Source organism: Lutjanus erythropterus, chromosome 6, assembly GCF_056507025.1.
Source record: "Lutjanus erythropterus isolate fLutEry1 chromosome 6, fLutEry1.hap2, whole genome shotgun sequence".
In the NCBI taxonomy this organism is placed as follows: domain Eukaryota; kingdom Metazoa; phylum Chordata; class Actinopteri; order Lutjaniformes; family Lutjanidae; genus Lutjanus; species Lutjanus erythropterus.
In genome coordinates this window covers 2,368,757-2,390,404 of record NC_139322.1, presented here as the reverse complement: position 1 = coordinate 2,390,404, position 21,648 = coordinate 2,368,757, and the positions used below count along the sequence as shown (strand labels likewise).

The following is a 21,648-nucleotide window of genomic DNA, read 5'->3' as shown; positions in this document are numbered from 1 at the left end:
TGTTTGTAGAAGGAGGAAAAAGAAGGCATACTTTAATAATCTCTTAGGAAAATAACATATTTTCACTTTATTTTACACACACGTGCACAAACATGATCCATGAACATGCATTAATGGAGTGATGTCAGAGCGAGGGGCCTGAAATCAGCAGGAGGCGATTAATCTGTCAATCACTCCACAGCCAAGACGGAGTCTCCAAAGATAATCAGTTTTACAGTCACCGAGGAGGAAAGAAACCAGAAAATATTTACAGATGAAAAACTGAATTCAGAGAATTTGATCATTTTGTCTTTTAAAAAAAAGGGGGGGGGGGACTCAAAACTATGAATGATAACAACTGATTGATGATCGATCAATCAAGTAAAATTTAATCAATCTACCATCAAACAAAGATCTGAAACACAACAGTGATTATTTTTTAGACAGTGCTACACATATTTTCTGATATTCAAGTAAACATGTTAATACACAGGCTTTTATGTCTTTCTAGGTTTTGTTTGTTTGTCTGCTGCTGTGAGAAAACATGAAATATGTTGTTTGGGCTTTGATTGAAAAATGCATTTGGTATCATTTGGTATAAGCAAAATTTTAATGTTTTTTATAATAACAATTAACCAATGAGTTGATTGTTAATTTTACCAACACTTGATTTAGGAACGTCCTTCTAATTTGCAACCCTACGCTGCGATGGTCGGGGCGTTCCTATCACTATCAGGCAGTTTGTTCCAGCGCTTTGCTGCATAACAACTAAAAACTCCTTCTTCTTCTTTCATTTTTGCGCTCTGCACCACCGGCATTACTCTGCCAGGCAGCTGCATTCATGAGATCACAAGAAAAGTAACAAATAAAGTAATTTTCTCACACCAGTACATGTATTTGTAAGAGTAATATTTTAGTAACGTAATAGTAATTGTGCTCATAAAAAAAAAAAAAAAACTGCAGGAAGACACATGAAACACTTTTATTTTATATCTGTGTATCTGTCTGTCTCTTTCCCTCTTCCTTTGAATTTGATCTCTGAACAAAGGTCTTATAAGGTCAGTCACATTCAAACTTGGTGCCAAATAACTGATACTGATTGTACCATAAAGCTTCCTCAGAAATTTCCTCCATGACTAAAACAATGACAGACCTTGTGAGGGTCGCAGCAGTCTGAACAGTGCCTGTCCACTGCTCCTAATAATTCATTTTTACAGTATAATCATAATGTGTAACAAGCTGTACTTTGTATTAAATTAGACAAAAACTATGAATAATATGTTCTGTGTTATCAGACAGGAGTTATACCCCAATTAGACCCTTATTAGACTTATTTAGAGGGCAATAAGTGACACATTACAACAAAACTGTACTGTAAACTAAAGAGCATTATTTCCACCTTTATACATAAGGAAATTATTGGTCTTCTCCCACACTACCTGTGTGTTTTTACTGTGCAGAAGAGTGCCAGAAAGTGTTTGTGCTTACATGAATTTTATGCCTCGGTTCAGTCCACTGAGGCTGCTGATGAGTTTTATGAGCATGAAGTCTGGTGTTTACCACCACACATCACGTTTCAATAATAATAAGTCATACAGAGTTCAAGTCAAGTAATGTTATGTTTAAAAGTGGACATCAGTTAATTGTGGTGTTTTTCAGTTGTATTTTTCTTTTCTTCTTGTGAGGAAGCCTCAACTCCTTTTTGTATTTGCTGAGCCCTTGTTTTTGTTAAGCAAGGTGGACAGATTCACTCACACAACTTCTTTATTTTCTTTATTAAATTTTTAGTTCAATATTAACTAAGAAATACAACCAATTGTATTCAGCATTAGAAACACACTTTTCTTAAGAGTCTATTAAAGTAATGCTGTAATCAAAGCCAAAACCTGTCAGGGTGTGAGTCCTTGTGGAGGCCATCTTGTCCTGGTGTTTAAAGAGGAAGCACACCTGAAGAATAGTCCTTTTATGTGCTGCAGGAGTAGGTGGATTCTCAGACTTGATTGGCCAAAGGGTGAGTGATGAAATGACAGGTAATTAAGACAAATACTGTGTGATACTCAAATGATTTGATTATTTTGAGTGTATGGTATTTATGAAAATCTACTGAAGAATGAAATGAGGCTTTGTTGGTTTGAGCAAGCTAAGAAGAACAATATATTTGTGATTAATCTTGTCAACCCTCCTTCCTGCAGAGCTGACCTGATAGGCCAGTTTGAACTGGCAAGGCGGGCTCTAATGCTTTATATGAGAGAGCACTGAGAGAGAGGGGGGACTGGTTTAAGAAGAGCAGCACCAGATGTGTTCTAAGCTGAGTACTGAAAAGAAAAGTGTATTGTTAAGTGTTTTTTTTTTTTTGTGTTTTTTTTTTGGAGACTGACAATAAAAGTTTGCCAAATTCTTGCAGCAGAACTCCCTGCCAGCGTCATGTTTTTGTCCTCTTCCAGTCTCATCATGCTTCCCTGCACCTCACTGTGCAACACTTCTCCATTTCTCTCTCCTCTGCTGCGCCCCATTCTTCAAATAGATGAAAGAAAATCAGCCCCTCACCCTCTTATCATTTATACTGCGACAAACTGCTTGGTTGTAAAATGACTAGAATTATTCTTTGTGACAACTAAACTCTGGCTTCATAACTTTCGATTTTGAAACTGAGTTCAGATTTTAGTTCTCCAGAAATGAATACTTCAGACTTTTTCACACACACATATGCAGTTTATTACTTTATTTACTTTATTTTATTCAACAATTACAATTTAAAATAAATGTAAGATATTTCATTTGATTTTCTAAATCAACCAGTTCCCTTATTCCCCTTTTCCTTTGATGAAAAAGTAAGAAAATTAAACAAAAAATCAAAACAAATCATTGCATTTAAGCTGCAAAAAGCCTTTTTTGCATTAATCCAGCAGAGGACACTGTCAGTACAGTTCACTGATGTCAGAGAAACCAGATATGACACAGGAAGTGCCATCAGCTTGGAGGAAGTGACATCATCACAGCAGATATGACAGTCAGTCAGGAGGCATCACAGGTTCTTTCCACAAACAAAATGTAGATTCTGGCTGCACAGGGTATCACCCCAGAACGGTCCTGTAAGAACATGAAGAAAGTGCTGAGTGCAGCAGAACTAAAGTGTTTTTACAGATTAGATTTACAGAAAATGTCTCTGATGTGTCATTTCTCTAATACTTCTTCTTTACACATATCAAAAGAAGACTAACAGCTGTACAGCTGCAGACACTCCTCACTATAGATTTCACATCACCAGCAGGCTTAGAGAGTAATGGATTACATGTAACATAAGTAGTGTACAAGTAAACCACTCTTCACCACTGGTCTCAGTGAAACCAGCCAATCAAACTCTCTAATCTAATTAAAAAACATTTACAGGTAAGACCGACTGCAAACGTCACCTACACAGATCAATCTCTAATGTTAGAGGTCATCTGAAAGTAATAGAAAATAATAAAGTTAATTTACTTTAATATTGTGATACTTGGATTAGGTTACTGACTATTTCTTTTAACAAGTAATTAGTCATTATGGAATATATGTTGAAAGTGACCCTCCCACCCTGATCATCAGTATTGATCAGAACAGAAAACAGATTTGTACCATGCCAGTTGTTCACTAAACAGTGTTCTTTTCCTCCATGGTTGTCCGGTTGCCCAAGAGCCCAGGGACTGTAGTCAAACTTGGTGCCATCAGTCCACATCCAGTTTCTTTCCTGAAAGTTTTGAAGAATTACAGGTTACTCCTACAAGTACAAGACACAGCTGATTAGGGTTGCCACCTTTCACAAATAAAAATAAGGGACGCCCACCACAGCTCCTCGGGGCCATGTCCACCATGATCAAGGGGTGATCAAGAAAGCAATTAGTCATACTCTGTGGTAGACAAAGTACTCAACCCCAGTAACTGAGTCAAAGTATAGATACTCCTGGTCAAATATTACTCAACTACAAGTAAAAGTTGCTCAGTCAAAATTGCTTGTAGAACCACTCTGCTACACAAAGCTTATAGAAACACCTATAAAAACTTCAGCAAAGAAATGCAATCAAAAACAAAAAGGACAGCTGTTGTCATTATCTGATGTAACTGTATTAAAATCACAGCATATAATTAGACTGAAGCCGACTGTAAGGAGTTTTAAAGGCAGAGGCAGTATATACATGTATTATGTGGTATTTTTCACCCCGATAAAAACAATCCAACTTTAAAAGCTACCTGGAACAATTAATAATTATAATTACATCTTGAGATTTAAATGTGTCAATCAATTAACCTATTTAATGAGATACTGTATGATCTACCACATGGCAGTAGCACTAGCACCTAAAGGAGATCTATTTGTGTGGAGTGTGCAACAATGAACTTTTAAAATATAAACTAATTAAACTGAGAACGTAACTTTTAAAGTGCATAACTGTTCTTGCTGTAGGGACTCTCTGTGAAGCCTGGAGACATTTTTACTTAAAGAGGAAAAAACAGAAAAAAAAAACACAACAAAAACACTTGTAAACTTGTTTATTTGCGTTTTCGCTTTTGAGAACATGGTGGAGTATCGGGTGTAGTGGACATTTTTAAAAGGTGAGGGTGTTGTGAGCAGCGCCGGTGTGTGGTGTCTGTCTCTAGGCAACGGTGACAGCAATGCACTTAGGCAGCCAGGCACCAGACCGGGGGGGTCCTGCGTAGATCCCGCCACAACAATTTTGCTGGCCTTAGTATTTCCTGTGTTTTATTTTGTTCATTATTGTTAGATTTAGTGTTGATGTGTGTGTGACAGACATGTGTTTATGAAAATATGGAACAAATCACGTCCCGTACATACGGGACGCAACATTTAATTGTCAAATAAAGGACGGTTCCGTATTTTACGGGACGGGTGGCAACCCTACAGCTGATATCAGACCCTTTGTGTTGGTAAATGTCTCACCTTTACTGCATCATGGCCTCCAATCCAGACGGTTGGAAATGAGTTGATTGCTTTGTGAATCAGTTCCCTGACAAACATGTTTTCCTCACTGTTGTGGATCGAGGCCAAATTCCCACCAAGAGTCTGACAGGTTCTCTGTCAGAGGAGACAAAGATACAAACATGAGAAGGAAGCAGTGAGTGCATGTAAACAGAGAGGACAGAATAACTTTACAGCAAACAAATCCTAGTTTTGATAGGGTGAAATGCATGTGGTGCAAGATGATGTCATTGACGTATATAGAAATGGACGACATGACAGCTCCCCAAAAGTGGAGACAAAGCATCTTGTTCGCCCCCTGGTGGCTGGCTGCAGTACAGGTCATAAACCCCGCCCCCTGCATGTCAGCAGATGGGACATGGACCAAATTAAAAAATCAAAGTACACATCAAATGAAGGTTTCTCAAACATGGTTTCTGTCATTTTAAGTCATGTTTGTCCACGTGTTCATTTTTTTCATCACTTTGGTTTCATTAGTTTTTTAATGCTATAAAAACGAGGTTTCACATCTGAGTCGACCAGATTTCTGGGTGGGACCTTGATACTGCAGCTACATCTCTGATCACTGCTGCACAGACTCTTGTCTTGTTGCGTCTTTTTGTCTTGTTGCATTGTTTTCACCTTGTTGTGTCTTGTTTGTGTCATGTTTTCATTGAAACATATTTTTTGTATTGTGTTTAATTTGTGTTGTGTCTTATTTGTCTTGTTCCATCATTTTGTCTTGTTGTGTGTGAGTGTTGTGTATCATATCGTACCTCTGCTTTATCGAAAGTCATGGGTTTGTTTTGGAAGAGGAAACAGCGAGAGCCAAACTTAGTCCAGAAAGGAGGACAGCAGGGACCTGAGACACAGTTCGTATGTTAGATAAAAGACATGTTATTCTCACATTAACACTCTCACTGTAAAGGTGTGTTCAGACACAAAGTAACTGTCATTTGCACAGATTCAAACAGCTGTGCAGTGTGTTGACTGAACAGCCAGGAGAGGCAGATTTCTAAAATGTTTCCATTGGGACATGAGAAACACAGATGCAACAAACTATTTGTGTTTTTGTCTTTTGGGTTTGTAATCTTAGAAAGAAAGAAAACTTTGCACACATATTTGATGACACAGGTGTGAAGGAGAGGGGCGAGCAACGTAATGACATTTTAGTCCTGGACCTTCATCAGACCAGCAGTTTGTATCAATGAGAAACCGTCTTAAACAGAGACTGGATGTTAGTCTGCAACCAATCACATTCACCACATGCAAGTAGAGGCAAAAATAATAATTTACTATTAAAAAAACCACAATAATCAAAACAGAACTAAAAAAAAAAACATTAAAAATGAATACCAACACTCTAATTCCAAATATTTGGTGAACATTTATTCTTTGAGAATTTTATGAAATATATGAAATCAATGAAATGTTTTGATTTGCTTTAACTTTTTAAAGTTCTAAACTTGCTCTGTTCCAGAAAACACCCTTATCCCAGACACTTGAGTTATTGGACACGTTTGGATCAGAAACAATCCAACAAATAAAAGGCTGATCATTCATAAGTGAACGCTCTGAAAGAATTCTTCTTCATCATAAATCCAAGAATCAAAATATTCCAAGTATGAAAAAATCACAGCTACCAACCTTTACTGTCGGGTGGAAGAGAGGCTGAGCTCTGTGTGAACATGAGAAGAAGATTAAATCAGTTTGCACAACATTTACTTTAACACTGTCACTGATTTATCAAAGCAACAGTATACAACAAATACATTTTGGGTCATTTTGGGTAAAAAGATATGAAATAAATATGTGATGTGCAAACGTCATATCAAGACTTTAGGAGACTTGGTTTACACCAAATGAGCAGTATGGAGGCATTTTATGTTTTTTTTCCAGTTGTTTTTTACGTTCAAAATTCACATTCACTTCCATTGTTTATTAGATTGTGGTTAGTGTTTTATGAACTAAAAAGCTAAAAAAAAAAAAAAAAAAAAAATGGAAAAAGAAATAGAAAAAGATCTTCAATGAACATGAGGGTGAGAAGATAATTTCTATTTTGTGGTGAACTACCCCTTTAAAGGTATTAAATACAGATAAAAAGCCCTGACAATCATCTACATACAAGTAGAAGGTGTATATAGTTCACATAGTTTTTTAAAACATATACATTTGATTTTATTATTGAACACTTTTTTCTAACTGTACTTTCGATCCTTGAGCTGCTGTAACGAGTGAATCTCTCATTCTGTAAATCTTCCTCTGCTTTAATTTCATTTTTGTTTTTTTCTTCTGTTCAGACGATATATTGAGGAGGTGAGTTTTGTCACAGAGGAGAAAATGAAGCACTGATGTTCACTGTGCATCAAGCAGAAGTGATATAGAAGTCACAAACACTGAAGAGACTTTTTCTTTATCATTTCAGTAAAAAGAAGACAACAGAGTGACGTACACTGACTTCATCTACCTGCTCTTCAAACCTAAAAATCTTTCAATCAATACTGAATGTGACTTGCCGTTCCTGCGATCAACAGTCCGCTGGTCATCCAGAGGAAGAAAACCAGGTGAAAACCTGACGCCATCTGTGGAAAAACATTCAACAAAATGAACTTCCTGCATGAGCTCATCCAGAACATGTGTGACTGTGTGCAGTCATGAATGACTTCAGAGAACTGAAGATTAACACATATAAAAGTCACAACAAGTTCAGTTTGGTAACATGGACACAGTTTGCACTGGTTACTAAATGCCTCATAGACTTTTCTGTCTTTTAGATTTGACATCCATCGCTAAAGCTGAGGGAGACTTAAAACTAGCAAGCGACAAAATAAAGAGGAACCATCACGACCAAATTCAGACCTCAACAATAAATCTTAGGAGGAGTTAATCTGTGCATGAACAAACATTCCTGACCATTTTACTGATATTTCTGCATCACCTTGTTTTATCTTCACACATTTTATCAAAATCATACACATTTAAAGACTTTATAAATGAGAAATAATAAGTGAATTTTGGCAGAACTAACATGCCCCTTTTGTTTGCTGATTTTCTAAATTTCTTCCACAGTCTTTTATTTATTTTGGTGACCCCCCCCCCCAAAAAAAAAACCCCAAAAAACTCCTGTGGGTCCCAACAGTCTTTGGGAATGACTGCTGTATAGTATTATTATCATAGTTTTTTTTAAAAAAAAAACATAATTCTTATCATTTATTCACTTATTATCATTAATATCATTATTGTTATTACATTAATTTACTATGGTGATTATTACAGATTTTAAAAACACGACTCTCATACTAACATTTTTGTTTTGCTGGTGACTTAAAACTGTGATACAATCCAACCTGTGAGTTTTCTGATCCATTACTTCATTCATTAGTTAACTGATATCCCATAATAGTCAGGATATGAAAATGCACCTGCTGGTATCCAGTATTACCTCTATTTTATTTTGTTTCTTTGTTAACCCCCAGCCTTAAAGTTCAAAGTGTGCCTATGTTTGATAGGCAGTAAAGCAGTAAAATGTTACCTGTGCTGCAGCGATGCCTTCCTGACAGAAAGGATGACCGAAGAAATAATAAGGTAAGACAGGTGCAGTCCTTATATAGCCAGCTGGGCCTGGTTTGTCTGGTTAGTCTGGCACCCAATACAGCACCAGCGTATCAATATATCTTGTTAGGAGGAGCATATGTTTCATTTTTGGCATCAATGAACTGACGCTGTAACTTTCCTCTGTTTCCTCTCTCCCAGTCTCTGGCTGCACCGCTCTCGCTGGACGCCTGCTGCCCCGTTCACACAAAACAAGCGCTCCCCCATTCCTCTCCTGCCTCTACATTTCCTCAAAACAGACAGTGAAAGAACTGATGTTGCACCACCAAACGTTTTTAACTCACATGTGTAGAATAACTTTGGGTTTCATAAGAAAAACAGAGATGTCAGTTAACACGTAGCATCACTGTTCCTCCACACCCGACTTCATCTACACGGTCAAATTCAATCGCTACTTTGTGCCGTGCAATACAAACCTTATACATTAATGTACAAAACATGGCAACAACTCACTAAATGCTTCACCTTTTCAGACCGAAGAGGATGACAGTTGGTGCGTTCAAGATGAGTCAGGCATGCCCAGAACCGATCAGCGGTGACAGCCGCACAATGCATGCCAGTTAGATTTTGCCCAACTTGATCCCGACTTGCTCTGACGTCATGCACATGTGGGCAACAATAATCTCATGAGATTGAGGCGGCTGCAGTTTTTAGAGCCAGGCGCTGCAGCTGCTCTCCACCGACTGCAAACGCCTGGCTGTCACCTGATCGACGAGCAACAACAAACGCCACATGTTGTATAAAATGGTAATTTTCTGTGTAACTGTAATATTTAATGCTGGATATATCAGTCTTCTGTTGTGCAATGAAGTTTTAATCTGTCAACAAGCAGATATTTTGTGTCTGATAATAATAAAGGTTATATATATGACTTATCAAACTAACAGTTACAAAGTGCTTTACAAGGCAGATAAAAGATCAGATGTTACATGTGTCAGAAGGAGGATCTCTTCTATTTTAACTTCAATCAACGATCAAGAATGCACTTTATTTCTTCAACTATGAGCATGATCTGCAGACTACAGGTAACCTATAGGATCTAACAGGATATTAGTGTCTCTTCCTCTACTCTCTCTTAAGTCTGCTGAAAACTGTCCAGCTTGATTGCAGACTTTCGTCATGCTGCAGCCGCTGCACTTTACATCTGTCTCCGGTCTCGCGAGACCGTGTTCACCCTATTCATAATCTTAATATAAAACTATAATAAGGCCTGGTTGTAACCTGGAGGACTCTGGAGAAAATTTAAAATAGTATTTAATGAATATTTAATAGTCAGTGTGTTATTATGAACATACAGTATAATTTTTACAAGAAAAGTTGCAAAAATGTTTGTGAAATGAAAAATCAGAATTGGCCAAGAAAATTGAAATCAGTGCATCTCTACTTAGAGCTGCAATGATTAACAGATTATTAATCAATTATTAAGTGAATCTATTTTGATAAGAAATCATAATGATAAAAACTCCAGTTTCTTAAATATGAATATTTTCTGGTTTCTTTCCTCCTCTCTGACAACAAACTGAATATTTTTGAGTTGTGGACAAAACAAGACATTTGAGGACGTCATCTGGGACTTTGATCAACATTTTTCACCCTTTTCTGACATTTTATTGACCAAACAGACAATTGATTAATTGAGAAACTAATTAACCAATTAATCAATGACGAAATTAATCATTAGTTTCAGCCCTAGAAAAAAACATTTAGTTAATCATCTAAAGAATTTCACCATATTTATATTGAGGTAATCCAAATATGGAAAACAGAAAGAACTCAAGTTACTTTAATATTGTGATACTTGGATTACATTGTTGACTACATTTTTAAAGAGGTTAATGATACATGTTTCTCTGGTGGGACAAATAACATGCATTTATTGTTGCTTTACAGTATAGTTTCATATTTCTTGCTCACTACTTTTACTTTTATCATTTATAAAGTTGATGTTGATTCATATCAAGGGAGGGACAATGATTTATGACTTTTTTTTTAATTTAGAAAGTCCCTATGCTCATCAAGGTAGGGACACAAAATTTTCGAGATCATTTCCTTGTGTACAAGAACACCATTCTGCCTCGTCTCAGACAGCTTGTCTTTCAGGTCTGAGTTGGTAGTTGCAGTTCATTTCTGGCTCTCTATCATTCCTGACACCATTACTGACCCACTTCTTGTAACAGCAGAGAAGGAAGACAACATTTGTGTCATACCTGTGGCTCGTGGCATCTTAGTAATTTTGTTTTTATTCAGTCCCTCCCTTGACGAGCAGAGGGATGAATTTAAGAAAGAATTTCCTTGTATGCAAGAGCATCATTTTGCCTCTGCTTAAACTCTTTTATGTCTGACAGCAGACACTGACATTAACCTACAGACAGAGCAGCTGCTGCTGCTACCTCTGATACTATTAGCCACACTGTGTAGCAGGCTGGCGGCTAACGTCAGGTAAACGATGTTGTTTAACCCCAGACACTGTGATCCTTTTCAGTCTGAAAAGGTGTCGCATTTAGTAAGGTAGTCATGTTTTGTGGGTTAATGTGCAATGTTCGTATTGCACGGCGCATTTAAAATACAATTCGGCTACTGTAGACTGATTAACGGCTTCAAATGGCTCTTAATACACAATATTTTTCAGGCAGTGTTTAACATTATCAATTAGTAAGCTCTGTTCAACTTTAACTCCTTTGAGTATTTTCTTACTGATAGACTAGTTGACTAGTATAAATTAAATTTTGTGTTTAATCAACAGGGACAGACTGGGTGATTCTCTTCCCTTTCTCAGAGTTGGGCAGCAAAGTTGACAGCATCTCCTCAATTCTTGGCTGGGTCTGCTGTTTTCTTAGTCGTGCCAGGCGTTAGCCTCTCAGAGTGAAAACGGCTAAGGCGGTTTCTCAAGTTAGTGGTATTTTCAAGGCACTATAATCAATTATGTTCTGTCACTGCATTGATGCAGAATCATCCATGTCCACATCACGATGCATCTTAGAAACGATTAATTTTGACACCCCTACTGCCTGGTAACAGCTGCACGAACTTTAGCATTTCGACAGTGTGAAAGTTCTTCACTGTGAGCAAAAAAGACACACAGCTCGCAATTTGTAATACCTGTAATAAGCCATGGAGAAACATGCACAAAAATGTTCAGAAATAAGAAATCAGACACCTAAAGCACCATCACCATCTTGAAGTTGTTTAATCTTGTGTCAAGCCACACACACAGCTATACAGACAGTTGGAGATCTGATGTGACCTTGATGTGACCTTAAGTGTGAGCCTGAAGGTGGGCGGACAAAAATTTCCAGCAACACCAAGTCCTGATACACTGTCAACAAATGCTAGAGGCCCACACTGCTGCCAATTTAACAGCCATATTAGACACAAGGTTGCAACAGTGGGACATAGGAAAGACCAGGGTGCATGTGGTGTTACGAGACAAAACTAGGAATACGACCAAAGCACCAGATGAGGGCAACTTGGCGAGTTTGACCTGCATGAGGCACACACTTCGGCTGGCTGTGAATGAGGGTTTCCTGTCTTCTGTGAAGCATCTTTGATGCTACGGTGACTGGAAGGAGGACTGTTGGGCATTTTAAGCACTCAGCACTTGCATAATTATACCTTCACAACGTCCAGGCACAGTTCGGAAGAAACATCTACAGCAAGATGTTCCTACCAGATGGAATGGTACCAACTACGCTGATGGAGCACAGAGGTGCTCTGGCTGAATATGCTGCAGAGCATGAGCTACCAAAGAGCTTGTGTTTCAGGACTTTTAGCTCACAGTTTGCAATTTCTAGTGGTTCACTAGTGGTTCTGATCATTCCTGTTACTGACTGACTTCTCATAATAGAGAAGGAAGAAAACATTTGTGTCATACCTGAACCTTCTGACATCCTAATTACTTGATTTATGTATGACACATTTTTATCAAAGGAGGAGCAACAAATTCAAAAGAACATTTCACCACATCCAAAAATGCCGCTCTGCCTCTGCCAAAACATCTTGTCTTTCAGGTCTTTCAGCTCTGAGTTAGTTTGTAAATGCAATTTACTGGTTCTGTATAACTGCTGTTATGGACCGAATTCTCGTAATAGAGGGGAATGAAGGAAACATTTGTGTCATACCTGAACCTTTTGACATCCTAATGACTTGATTTATTTATGAGCCATTCTCAACAAGGGAGGGGCAAAAAAAATTAAAAGAACATTTGCTTTTATCTAAGAACACCATTCTGCCCAAAACAGCTCTAAGTCTGCAAATGCAATTTACTACTAGAGCCCGAATGATATTATCCCAAAATCAGATAGCAATATCGGTCTATATCATCATTGGCAAATATGTTGTCCAATATGTGCCAAAATGAAAATTTAAACATTATTTAAACTTTAAACATAACTTTACAGGCAGCATCTTCTATATATCTGACAGTCCCTCCAGGCAGTTGCGATCACACACAAATTCGATCACTCCCCGCCAATTCTGCACAACCTTGCAATATTGCAAATCTGACTAACCACTGTTGCATCCTGTGAGTTCTACCAGTCATAGCAGTTCCCCATACAGACATCATACACGTGCGTTTCAATGAACCAACTGTGCTCTTTTATATTTGAGCAATTTGTGCCGTTTTGATTGAGTTTGAGCTCCAAAAACACTTTGCTTCTTTGTGCAATACCCACCAGATGCACTCATCTATAAATAATGCAGATTTTCTCAGAAGTTTTGTAAATCTCAGCCTTTTTGGTGAGGTTACTGAGAACACTCAGAACAGGGGGCAGTTTATTCTCCCTGGAATAAATTACATTTGATTTTAATGAGTGATACAAAAAATCACAACTTTCTTTTGCTACTTTCACTTGTTCCTGCAATTTCATTGCAAAAAATGCCTAAAAACATTGCAACATGCGTCGCAGTGTCTCCTGATATTGACATGTCAGCTCAATCCTTTCAATGTCAACTCACCACTGTGTGTGGCCCAGTTTGACAAAAACACACAATTTCAACTTAGCCCACAAACCCAAGATAAAAAAGAGAAACCTGACATTTTATGCTTTTTTTTTAACTACATATTAAAAGAGATTCAATATGAAATTTGATTGCTTTACAACTGAGCAAAACTGGATGTTTTGGTAACCAGGAGCCAAAATGAAATTGAAAGAATTTCATATACAAACATGGGTGTGACTCCTTGTTCTCACAGCTGGAGCATGGCCTATAATTTGAGCGTGACCTATTAAACATCCAGGTCAGTGCACGCTGGTCAGGTGTGTATATATATGGACGGACAGGTTGTCCTTTTCCAAAACAAGCTGTGATTTGTTCATCCATTCTGCATCAGGCATCGCTACAGCAAAGGTAATATTTCATAGGTTAACTACTTTCAAATTTTATTTTATTTGACAATTACACCTGAAACAATTGGTCAATTTAGAAATTATTTAATCGACAGAATTTTAATTTGAAACTATTCTGGGAATCAGCTGATCACTTCAATTGTTTATCGTTCATTCTCTGTGACATTTTAAATGAACTACCTTTAGTTTTTGGGTGGTTGGTCTTGTAAAAAAAAAAAAGAAGTGCAATTTAAAAACATCATCTTCCTCTCTGAAAAATTTGTGAAATACTTTCTGTCATTTTATAGATACAGTTAATCAAAGACTGATTAATTGATACAAATCATTACTAGCAGCCCTTTGTAATGTCAAAGGTTTATCTGTTAATCTAATAATTAGCCCACATTCAATGTTAAAACTTAAGTGTTTACTACATGTTAGGGCCCAATCAATACTAGATTTTTGGGGCTGATGCCAAAACCAATGTTAGGGAGTAAAAAAAAAAAACAGATACTGATATATCAGCTAATATTCTTTATAAAGATTATTACCTAATTGCTCATTAGGAAATTGACCAATCAAGTAAAATTTAAGCAATCTAATATCAAATAAATATCTGAAATATAACAGATCATTCTATTGGCACACTCCACATGTTCGAATATCCACAATATGCAACTATGTGTTTAATATGGAAGCCTTTCCACAGATGGCGCCAGGTTTTCACTTTGCGTTCTTCCTCTGTCTGACGGGGGGACTGTTGATCTCAGGAACTGTAAGTAAAATGTTCTTGAAGTTTTAAGCTAGTGTTTAGCAAAATGTTCTAGATCTAACTGGTGTGTAATGTACTGTATGTTAGTCTCACTGTGCAGTACATCACTAACAAACTACTGTCAAAACCCTTTTTGACCAAATGTTAATATTATATTAATATAAAATAGTATAATCTTATAACAATATTAACAGTTCAACTTCAAACACACAAAGTCTATAGTGATTAATGAAAACAATGATTAGTTACAGTTCTAATGATGGACAGAACTGCTCAGTGGCAACACACCATACCTAAAAAAAACTACAGATTAAACCGTCCCTTCTGTAAAGTTATGGGACGACTTAAGCTCCAAAATATATGCACAAGGTTACGTTACAGACATGGCAACCAAGAGGTAATCCTGGAGCCATCAACTGTACTGAGCCAGAGGAAGTTGGAGGTGCTGATTAAATTCCTAAAAGTTGTTTAATGTGAAGCTTTTCAAAGCTACAGTTAACAATTTATTCATTAATGAGCTCTACAAAATGCCAACAGTGTAGCAACCACACTAAAAAGAAATTGTTCCAGATAATGGATGCTAAAATAAAAACTGCAAAGTGCAAATTCCGAGCAGATTTAATGAATGTGTTGTTTTATTCACAGGGATCCTTCAGAACAGGCTATTACACAGGTTTGTATCTGCAACTTATTTATGCTTGGATGTTGAATATTTAATTATGACAGATGTCCAAGCAGACCACACTACATCATCTGGTTTGCTTGAATACCCCAGAGTGATAGAGAGGTGAAGTTATGCTCCTTCCGATGTGCCCTGCAGCACCTTACCTGGAAAAAATATGTAGCGTGTTCAATGGCAACAAAATAAATGATATTTTGATCCTGCCAACAATTATACATTTGTAACATTGAAACACAGTTTTACAAGACAAAGAAGTCTAAGTTTGTGGTAGGTTTGTCATAGTTTAGTTTAGTGTTATGTGAAACTGTTCAGTGTACTACATCTCGCACAGCATACATCACCAACACCCACATCGCTGACCCTCGTAACGTTATCTTGCCCAAAGTGTTTTATCAGTGACTCCTGGTCCTTTTATCAGCCAGGAGGAAGAAAGAACAAGTAAGACCCACTACAGGTGTGACCACATCCCGGAATGAAAACACACAGGTATCGTAGCTTCCCTGGCTAATGTTAGCTTTTGAAGGGAGGAAGTCACGGCCTCGCTTGCACAACTTCTGGATGTGTAGTGTGTCTAATTATGTATTCACAGTTTGATAATTCTGCGGTTTTATGACAAATGGTGACCTTCTTGTAAACTTGTCTTTTAAAGTGACAAACTTCATGTGTGTAATTTGTGGCACAGTTATGTTCGTCTCTCGCCGTAGACTACAGTTCAGATTTTTTCCAACCTTAGGTCCTACTGTGGTCCACCGAAGAAGGTGTGACTTCGCCTCTCTATTCCCCACAGCAGTTCACCAACACAACATCACCTCCTCTTATTAATGCAAAAAAGAAACAGTGTTTACATTGGTGTCATACACTGAGCTGCAGTGGGTGACTGGCTGTGCCTAAATTCACTCTGGGAAAACTTGAAACTGTCTAACACAACCGGTATGTTGCAGGCTGTCCTTCTGGTTGGACTCCTTATCGCAGTCGCTGTTTCATTGTTCAAAACAGCAGAAGAACCATGGCTGATGCAGAGGTACATAGTTAATCACTATTTATTGACCCTCAGGTTAGTCAGTGATCATGTTTGAGCTATTTAGAGCTTGATTGTATTTCACTCCTCATTCCTCTCTGCATACATGCTCTCAGATGTTACGAGGGCTGTCACAATTTCATTATTAAATCGGAAAAAATAAATCGAAATGAGCTTTCAATTTCAATGATCAAGACAGAGTCAATGATTCTTCCAGTATTTTTTTCCATCCACCCCCACCAACCTGCAGCATCACGAGTGTCACGAGTGAAAAGTACAACCCTTCAAAGACAACACAGTGTGGGTTACTGGCTGCTGTATCACACTTCTAAATCTATTTCAAGAAGAATTTCAAAATGTAAATGACACGTGTCACGGCATAAACCCAATCACCTGTTGATCTGTACAAGTAAAAATTTAATTGTCTAACAATTGCATAACCATCAGTGCAAAGAAAATTTTAAATCCAAACAATTTAATTGTGACATTAAAATTTAATGTCATATCAAATCGCCGAAGATTGAAGAATTGTGACACCCTAAGATGTTCCATATTCATTTTCTACCCCCCATCAGAAAATCTGCCGTAATCTTGGCGGGAACCTGGCCTCAATCCACAGCAGGAATGAACAGACCTTCATTAGGAGCCTGATTTACCGGACACTTCGCTCACATCAAGCTACCTGGATTGGGCTGTTTGATGCCATACAGGTGAGACATTTTTAAACTAGTAGACTTGTGTTCGGTCAACCAATGACCAGCTCTTCCAAAACATCAACAAGCAAATCAGTAATCTGCAAGTAGTGCAGCTATTCAGCAATCAGCTTTCTCTTCCAGGAGAGAGCATGGATGTGGACTGATGGTACGAGGGTTGACTACACACACTGGCGTCATGGGGAGCCCAACAACCTTTTTTGGAGAGAAGACTGCACAGAGATGAACTTTAGAGGTACAAATATTATTTAATAACTTACTGATAGCATTTTTAACTGAAAAAAAAAAACATGTATACCAGAAATAATGCTTTTTATAGTTTAGGGCTGCAATTATCAGTTATTTTCACTGTCAAGCTCTCGATTATTTTCTTGATGAACTTATTATTATGTTTGGTTTATAATGATGCTTCACAATTAATTGCAATATTATCGAAATCGAAATATGGTCAAGTGCAAAATCTAAATTGTAGAGCCAGAGGTAAATCACATTCTTTTAAAAAAAAAGGGAAAAATGTGTGAGAAAACAGCATTATAAGGTAGGGTGGTGCTGCAGAGATGACCTGACCTAAAAATCTTGTTCTCCAGATGAAAGAAAGATGAAAGGTCTGTTTGGTACAGACCTCAGCAAATGAAAAAAAAAGAGCAATCTATTGCAATCGCAATGTCAGTCAAAATATTTACAAAATGGGGCGGCACAGTGGTGCAGTGGTTAGCACTGCCGCCTCACAACAAGAAGGTCCTGAGTTCGATCAGGGCCTTTCTGTGCGGAGTTTGCATGTTCTCCCCGTGTCTGCGTGGGTTCTCTCCGGGTTCTCTGGCTTCCTCCCACAGTCCAAAGACATGCATGCAGGTTAATTGGTGACTCTAAATTGCCCGTAGGTATGAATGTGAGTGTGAGTGGTTGTCTGTCTATGTGTCAGCCCTGCGATGAACTGGCGACTTGTCCAGGGTGAACCCCGCCTCTCGCCCATAGTCAGCTGGGATAGGCTCCAGCAGCCCCGCGACCCTTATGGAATAAGCGGTTACAGAAAATGAATGAATATTCACAAAATGACTTTTCTTCCCATATCACGCAGCCCTACTCTTTAAAATGTCAGAAAATGGTAAGAAATGTTGATGATTGTTGATTGAAAAGTAAATTCTCCAAAAATACTGCACCTCTTTAACCAAATCACACAATCAGGCTTTTTTATGTGTACATTTCTCTTTTTGATAAATAATTTAATAACTAATGTAATATTTTTTTTAAATTACATTCACCACTGAAAATATTTGGGCCCCTGTGGGAGGGCCTGCCTCCAAATTTGAAAACCCCTGAGTTAAACAAGTCATAAAAACTTTAAAACTTCCATACTGCTGTTTTTGTCAATGAGCATTTTGTTGTTACAGGATCCTACTGGAATGATCGCCCGTGTTCCTACAGGAGACCTTTTGTTTGTGCCAAGAAATGGTGACGCCTCCCCCACCATCTGCCGTCATTACTACGATTTCTTTTCCACCATGATGACGTCAATTTGTTCTTGATGTTATACTGTAATAACAAACTTGCTCTGATGATTCACTTTCAATTTAATGGTTTCAAATCAAAATCATCCAAATCAGTTAACAGCAATATCACTTTCTGTATTACAGGAAACTGCCTGACCAAACTGATTGAACTGTGATTTAAAAAGGGAAAAATTATTAGGGAAATTATTTTTCTTGTGTTTTTTTCATTTGGCATCATATATTCGCACATTTTATTTTCAATCTAAATGAATGCGCAAATAAAAAACCTAAATAATCAATTATACTGAAATAAAAATAATCTCTAAGCATAATGTGTTCCTGTAACGAAATTCCTCTCCATTTTACCTGTGTGTGTATTTGTTAGACATTTTTTTTTTATATATTCCACAATTCCTGCCAAATACAACAACTACCAGACATATGTTGCAGTAGCCATATAATAGCAAAGGTGAAGTGACGTTTGTTTGAGTACCAGAGCGCACTGATGACGCCCACATGCATGCAGACACAAGCTTCATTCAATCTTGACAATCAAAACAAAAACAAAACTTTTTAGGTCATCTTTCCACTGTTTCAGCAATCACCACCTCTGGCAGAAATAAACCCTTAATTCATGAAGATAGATGTGGAAATATTGAGAGTGGAGTGAGAGGGTGGTCAGAGATGTTTAAAGTGTGGCTTGTTTCATTCAACCACTGTTCCTACAGTGCAAATTTACATAAATTATTCACCTATAACTGACCACATGATCAAATGTCAGACTGTCTAGGATTATATTCATCATGCTGAGAAAATATTGTGGCAGTCAGTCCACATGAGCACTATCTTCCTCTGTATGTCTCAAAGCTAAAACTAGAAGTCTGCATGACACTTCTTATCTCTCTGAAAAAAGACATCCCTTATCTCAAAAACTTATCTCTTTTCTGAGACCACATGCTTTAGTGAGGATTCAGTCTTCAAGCACTTAAATAACAGATGAAGTAAACTGGTTATATTTTCATCAACAGCAGTGGAGCCCTTGCCTACAGTCTATGGTTTTGTGTTTGTAATTTATTTATTTATTCACATATGAGTGCCACACCTTACAGGACAACACAAAGAGATGTAAAGAAAACCTTGAATTTACTGCCCCACAGTGACTGATCTGTGTTCTGCTGCAACCGTAGCTACACCAAACAGTGACATCAAGATGAACTGAGCCCATCCAAAGCAACAGGTCCATGTGCAGCAAGGTGAGGATTTTAAGCACTGGAGGTCAACAGAAACACGATTTTTATCTGGAGATAAAAAGTTTTAGCTGTCAGCAGAAAAGAAATGCAATCTTGTTCTGATATAAGCTGGTTGCAGAGTAAATGTCTGTCAAGCACTGTGGGTCCTGTAGGCTGAGGGACACATTTTCATATTTTGACCAAAACCAGAGTTGGTGATTGTTGGAAGAGTAGACAGACTAACAAAGATGGTGTGTTTTCTGAGGTGAACGAGCCAATGAGGCTTGTATTAGTTCCATAAAAGAGAGAAACTTGAATTAGGTGAGGTAATGTGAACGGTTGTATTGCACGTGTGAATGCACTATGCATAACGTAGTGAATTTGCTGCTCGCGCACATCTCCCAGCTGAGACTGGAATTTTGATTTAGCAATCTGTTTGGATTTTATAAGCCAACAAATATTTATGAAAATAGTAAAAATAAATAAAATTTGCAATAATTCATAAGGACATGAGATATCAGCATGAAAACTGACACGTGTTCGGGAGTCTTGACTAAGCTAGTGTATTTAAGTGCATTGTGTTTTACCTCTAGGGGTTGTATGCAGAACTGAGTTAATGTTTAGTGTCAGCTGATGTCATGTTATCATTATTATAATTATTATACAGTATTTACTATTACTATAGTGGTAACTGCAGACAGAAAGAAGTGGCTACACCAAAGCACCCCCCCCCCTCCCTTTTTTTTTTTATTGATCCAAAAAATGATCTAATCCATGACTCAAAACCATAGCAAGATCCTAACAGAAGCAGAAGCCAATATGAGTGTTTATTCTCCTCCAGAAGCTCTGATCTGGTGCATCTACGCCCAGTCCTGCCCTCCATCACCCCACCCAGCAAAGCGATACGATACACGTGACTAAAGATGCGCCGCTCGACCACCAAAAAGACCAAATCCGGATGGTTTTCTGAGTGAGCAGCCCTGGCTGCTGACCAGCCAGTCAGCGTCACATATCCGATTCTGTGCCAGTCATATTCACACACATACTCTGCATGATGGTCACGTCATGTACGCAGCAGACACCGACCGTAACGTCACACCCACCACAACGCTGATAGAGAGTCTACAATGAGACAGAGCAGCTGACTGCTGTTCACAGACTGACAGTTAAAATCTCACCTCCTGTTCTGGCTGAAGAATAAACAACCTGTGTTGATGCACCACCTCAAACATTTTCTCATCCAGACACGTTTAACTTCTGCGTCTGTTTGTCTTGCTGCAAAATTTACCACAGCAAATTGTTGCATATTGTCAGTCTCTGGTTTGTTAACATCTGCTTCCACACGAAATCACGTGAAATCGCATCCTGTGAACTCTCGCAAGATCACGTTCCCTCTAGTACATAATATTAATATAATCATATAATAAGGCCTGACTGTAATCTGCAGCACTTTTGGAGAAAATGCATAAGGTAGTCAGTATTTTATTATCAACATGCAATTTAGTTTTACAAGAAAAGATGCAAATTTTGGGGGGAATGCTGTCAATTATAGTTCTTAGAAAGACTGAATTGGCAAGTCCTTAAAAAAAAAAAAAAGAATCTTGCCACTGGCACTGCCAGCAACATTATGTTAATCTACACTGTTTTTGAGGTTTTTGACAGCTCGTCTTGCAGGTCTTTCTGTCTGTCTGTTCTTTCTGTCGTTTGACATCTTAATGACTTCATTTACAGAGGCTCATCAAAGGAGCAACAACCACTTAAAAACACACATGCAGCAACATAGTTCTGCCTCTTCCCAAACATCTCGTCTTTCAGGTCTTTCAGCTCAGAGTTTGTAAATGCAGTTTACTGGCTCTGGATCCTTCCTGTTAC

General features: G+C 37.9%; 2 protein-coding genes across 2 annotated transcripts; one reads left to right on the top strand and one right to left on the bottom strand.

The window, feature by feature from the left end:
• Positions 1-677: 677 nt before the first annotated feature.
• Positions 678-9,457, bottom strand: LOC146324610 (galactose-specific lectin nattectin-like). The gene is made up of 6 exons (XM_084722035.1): positions 9,011-9,457; positions 7,450-7,515; positions 6,581-6,611; positions 5,710-5,795; positions 4,916-5,050; positions 678-812 (listed from the first exon to the last, which is right to left on the bottom strand). Exons 1-6 carry the CDS (start codon positions 9,098-9,100, stop codon positions 678-680), a joined length of 543 nt encoding a protein of 180 aa, XP_084578161.1. The 5' UTR covers positions 9,101-9,457.
• Positions 9,458-14,581: 5,124 nt separating this feature from the next.
• LOC146324609 (galactose-specific lectin nattectin-like) lies at positions 14,582-18,513 on the top strand. The gene is made up of 5 exons (XM_084722034.1): positions 14,582-14,657; positions 16,247-16,347; positions 16,920-17,054; positions 17,181-17,292; positions 18,449-18,513. The coding sequence occupies exons 1-5, from the start codon at positions 14,582-14,584 to the stop codon at positions 18,511-18,513; spliced, it is 489 nt and encodes a 162-aa protein (XP_084578160.1).
• The last annotated feature ends 3,135 nt before the right edge of the window (positions 18,514-21,648 follow it).